We start from the raw sequence: 5097 nt of genomic DNA, 5'->3' as shown, positions 1-5097 counted from the left end.
AGTGACAAATAAATAGCAGGTTTGCTGGAAGAAAGCCCTTTGGAATCCAAGGTCCATCGCCCCAGTGCCGCCGGGAGCCTTGTCATGAGATCAGTCTGTAAATTATAACTCTTTTTTAATGAGATTTCTTTTAAAACCAGAAACAGTTGGGGACAGGGCTTGCAGAGGGGGCTTGCCTGCCACCCCTGCCCTGCCGGTTGATCACAGCATGGGTTTGTTCCTACGTACGAGAAGAGGAGAGGCCCCTCGGAAAAGAAAAAGAGTTTCAGCTGCTCTTGGAGAAGTGGCGAACGTAGGCGGCTCCTAGTTCTGGTGCCGCTTCATGTGGAGAGCCAGATGGTCGGAGCGGGAGAAGCACCGGCCGCAGGCTAGGCACTTGAAGGGCTTGGCACCCGTGTGCTTCCGGTAGTGCCGGGTCAGCTCGTCGGAGCGGGCGAAGCGCCAGTCGCAGCCTTCCCATGTGCATTTATAGGGCTTCTCACCTGCGGGGAAGAGCCACAGGTCACAGGCACAGCACGGCCCCGGCAAGAGCCTAGGCGGACGGGCAATCTGCCCGGCCTCCCGAACACCCACCCCGTCCTCTCAGAGGTGCCCGTCCTCCTTGGGAGGCCCTGGAGGGCACCCTGGGCTGCCCCGCTGCAGGACAGGGCTGGTGGCCATGCTGATGCTTTACGCTACCAGGGTTCACTTGCTGTACACAGTCCATAGCCACCAAGGGACCACAAATTGTTGAGCTGCTGTAACCAGGTCTTGCCCGTGTGCCCCCCGCTCCCCTTTGCTTTCTAGGCTTGGTTTCTAGTGCTGTTCAAGATCCTGTTGGATTTTGGAGCGTTTCTGGCTAAAAAAATTTCTGAGTTTTTTTTTTAACTAAAAAGCCAAAAATTCCTATGGAAGGTGTTGCTGCTCATACACGGGTGGGGGGCATCAGGAGGAGGAAGGGGGTTGCGCCATGTAAATTTTCCTCAAAGCCTCGCCTCTTTGAAACCACCATGTAACGCTCTCTGCCTCAAAGTTCAGCCCTGCAGCAGCTCTCTGTACACAAAACATTGTGTTTTCTTCAGAGCATTTGGGTGACGTAATGCCTCTGCCCTCTCCCCCCTCCCGCCCACACACACCTATTCCCAAACTGAAATCAATTAAGTTGTGCCACCTCTCAGCCAGCTGGGAACTGGGCTGGAAAAGCCCGTGCCCGCTTCCAGCTCCCTGCGTGCCCAGGTTGCAGAGCTGAACCCTGGCTGCAGGCCTCTCCGCACATGGGTGTGGTGCTCTCAAATATTAGCCCTCGCTCTTAACAGCCTGAACAAGCAGGCAGAGTTCAGGGAATGTGCTGACTTTCCCGACCTCAAATATTTACCGTTTCATCGGCCAATTGCTGAGCGCACCATCGCGGCATGAATGCACGTACACATGCAGCATGCATGCACAGGCATGTGTGTCGTGCTCTGACATGTTCCTCCCCGCGGCCTGTGTGCTAGGCAGGCGGCGGATTTGGCCAGGAAACAGAAAACAGTCAGCCACAGCAAGATCTCCCGTGTCTTGCACACACGTGACAAAATACGAAAGCACAGACACGTGAACCTGGAGGAGACAGGGCACCGAGACCGCAGCCCGCTCCACAAAAAGCCCCTGGGCTCTGCACCACGGGGAGGAGAGCGGTGTATTTTTTATAGCTCGGGTAAATAGAGAACTTAAAGTCAATTTACAAGCAGCACGCTGGATGTTTTACGGCACGCTGGGGATCTCGGGGTTTGCGTTAGCGTGCTAAGACAAAGGCGGGATTTGCACTGTGCAGCCACAGACATTGTCCCAACCAGGTCACCTGGCTGGGTCAACCCTACCAAGGCCCTTTAGTTTCAAACAATAACAGGTTGATCTCCAGGATAGAAACAAAATGCTTTTCATTGTCCCACGAGCTGGCTCCATCTCCCAGGACAGCACGGCAGGGCAAGCTCAAACAAAGGACCCAAACTGGCATTCCCAGCCCCCGGGAGGCGGGTGAGCAGCCACCGGGTTATATATTTAATCTCACAATGGCACCCAGGAAATGAATGGTGTCTCCAGGAGATGAATACAGCCCAGCCCATAGCAACGGGCAAACCACAAGAAAAGATCTTAGAGATCATGTACTTCTCAGCCCAGCTGCCATCAGGCGAGGAATTGAGAGAAAGGGTGTTATTAACCCTTCAAGTGGTGGAGCTGAAGCGGCATCGAGCGTACTTGGCTGGCAGCAGTTGGGACGGGCCCTGCCGCGGCAGCTCCGGTGCCGTGCTCAGCGAGGCTGAGGCCTCAAAGGCAAAGCATGAGGCTTCAAAAATCGGACGCAGACACCCTGAGCCTGCCTGCCTGTGGCTCTCTGCTTTGAATTCCCTTCTTTTTACCCGTCCCACAACACCACCAGTTTTCTCGACTACTCAGGTCACATCCTCCTGCACCCCTCTGCCCTTCCCTCTTACAGCAAGTGAAGTGGAAGGAGGCAAAGGCACTTGGACTTCCAGCCCAATTACTGGGAAATCTGGAAAAATGACTGCATTTTATTGGGTTCAAAAACCACCCAAGTTTGCCTGGATACATCTTTATATTGTGACTTGTAAGGACGGTGCCTGTCTGAGACGGGTCGCATCTCTGGGCACAGAGCTAAGACCTGTGCTCCGAACGGAAGGGGAAAAGAGATGTGTAATCGTAAAGCGAGGGCCCTAGCGTAGCCCTGAATACAGATTGCTGTTGTGACAAATGCTTATCACCACCCAGCTCTCGGAGCCGGGACAACATCCTTCCTGTTCCTTTCTTCCACCCCTTCCGTGTTGTTCTCCAGCCGGCTCCTACCCAGGCCCTGCCAAAAAAATATTGTACCTCATGCACAAAGAAAAATTCTTTGCTGGCTTGTTCGAAGGACTGATAAGACAAAAACGGAACAGAGCCAAGTGCAAGAACTGATTCCCAGCCTCAGGATGGGTTTTGTTCGTTGCTAATAAAAAAGAAAAGTGAACTCTGGGCCAGCTTAATTGCTTTCAGTAAAGATCAGCCCTTCTATAAAAGAGATTTATGAGGGTACTGATGGTTCCTGGACTACCTGGGGATCTGATAAAGTTTCAGGTATAATAAATGCCTTAATGAGAAGACCTGTGCTTGAATGCACAAGTGCCGCTGAGCTAGGTTTACCCCGGGGAAGCTGGTTGTGGTGGGAGTGGTGGGAGCTCCTCTGTGCTAGTGACCCTGTTTACACCAGCAAGGGCAGCCCACGGCACCTTCGCCCTCAGGAATGAGGGCACAGCCCTTCTGTACATGTATTCGGAGCCCTTCTGTACGTGTATTTGGCAGCTCCAGTGATACACCGCTGACAGCTGCTAAGGGGACAAGCACGGGGTGCGAGTGGTCCGTGTGGCTGGTACACGAGGAGGTGCGAGGGGCTCCTTCCTCTCCTTGGGAACCACAGGGGCACTTGACTCAAAAGAGACAGCCCTTGTCTCCTCAGAGGTCATGTATATGCACCACCTGCCTTTACACAATCTTTCTGTAGGCTAAGCAGGATCAGACCTGGCTAGGATTTGGGAGATCTCAAAGGGAGAGCTCAGAGTGATAGAGGTTTTGGGGGCACCCCCTCCTCCCAATCCGTCGACTCGAGAGCCTCCAAGAGTGCTCCTAAATTCTAGACCATCCCTCCAGAAGGCAAGCAAGTGCACACAGCAGTGAGCAGTCACTATAAACCAGTGCAACCATTGCACTTTTTTTAACATTAACATCGATAGACTTCACTGCGCTCCTTACCCCAATAACCACCCTCGATTAAGGTAATCAACTCAGCTACATTATCACCACCGCCATTAACAGGCACAGTATAAGAAGTGTAGGCTGGCAAAGTTTCCTGATGATGTGGTGCTCTTACCTGTGTGAGTCCTCTGATGTGCCTTCAGGTGGGAGCTCTTGGTATAAACTTTTGAGCAACCTGCAAAAACAGAAAAAAGCCACAACTTTCCTGTGAGAAAGGGGCCCTTCCTCAAACAAACCCAGAACATTTATATTTGAGGTTAGGGACAGAGCAGGCCTGAAAAGCACTCTGGGTAACAGTATGCAGATAAGCCTGGCTATACCCGTTTTGTTTCAGCAGTAACTAAAGAGCATTGTTCCCCAAGACAGACAGACCTTTACAACACTCCATCTTATGCCACACAATCCTGACACCCGTGGGCATTGTGCTGGGAATTAGGGGCGGAGGGGAAAAGTCAGGCACAACCTTTCAAATCCCCCCGTTCCTCAACCAGCTCTTTGAGGTAGGATGAAAACATTAAGTTCACCACCGTTAGCTGCTGGCTTTGTGCTGCCGTTTGTCTTTCTGGATTCCAGACGAAACTGATATCACTACTGCAAGGCTGGAGGGAAGATGTATTTTGTAATAGTCCCAGCCCCAGCAGATGTGGTGAAAATGTTCCAGGAAGCAGGAAACGCCAGGTACACTGCGGAGCCACAGCTTGGCTTTCAGGATCCAGAATAAAGCCAGCGGGAAGTTTTTTCAGAAGATCAGCAACAACAGGTTTAATCAAAGAAAGGCTCTTAACAGAAACACCGTGACTTTGGCAAAAGTTTCAACAGGCGTCTCAAAATGAATCATTGCTAGTTCCTCATTTCATAGAATCATAGAATCATAAAATTGTTTAGGTTGGAAAAGACCTCTAAGATCAGCAAGTCCAACCGTTAACCTGGCACTGCCAAGTCCACCACTGAACCATGTCCCTAAGCACATCTACAGGTCTTTTAAATACCTCCATGGATGGGGACTCAACCACTGCCCTGGGCAGCCTGTTCCAATGTTTAACCACTCTTTCAGTGAAGAAATTTTTCCCAATATCCAATCTAAACCTCCCCTGGCGCAACTTGAGGCCATTTCCTCTCGTCCTATCACTTGTTACTTGGGAGAAGAGACCGACCACCCCCCTTGCTACAGCCTCCTTTCAGGGAGTTGCAGAGAGCGATGAGGTCTCCCCTCAGCCTCCTTTTCTCCAGGCTGAACAACCCCAGTTCCCTCAGCCGCTCCTCATCAGACTTGTTCTCCAGACCCCTCACCAGCCTCGTCGCCCTTCTCTGGACACGCTCCAGCACCTC

The 5097-nt window shown here is 51.9% G+C and overlaps 1 protein-coding gene across 1 annotated transcript in view; it reads right to left on the bottom strand.

Moving 5' to 3' along the window:
* Nucleotides 1–303: 303 nt before the first annotated feature.
* LOC103925881 (Krueppel-like factor 5) overlaps nt 304–5097 on the bottom strand; it is an 8033-nt gene continuing 3239 nt past the window's right edge. Inside the window, exons 3-4 of the mRNA XM_009334679.1 lie at nt 3884–3943; nt 304–482 (exon numbers count right to left, since the gene is read on the bottom strand). Coding sequence (XP_009332954.1) covers nt 304–482; nt 3884–3943 — 239 coding nt within the window. The remainder of the gene's footprint in view (nt 483–3883; nt 3944–5097) is intronic.

The sequence above is a fragment of the Pygoscelis adeliae genome, unplaced genomic scaffold (assembly GCF_000699105.1).
Source record: "Pygoscelis adeliae isolate BGI_AS28 unplaced genomic scaffold, ASM69910v1 Scaffold412, whole genome shotgun sequence".
In the NCBI taxonomy this organism is placed as follows: domain Eukaryota; kingdom Metazoa; phylum Chordata; class Aves; order Sphenisciformes; family Spheniscidae; genus Pygoscelis; species Pygoscelis adeliae.
This window is presented reverse-complemented; position numbering and strand designations above follow the sequence as displayed.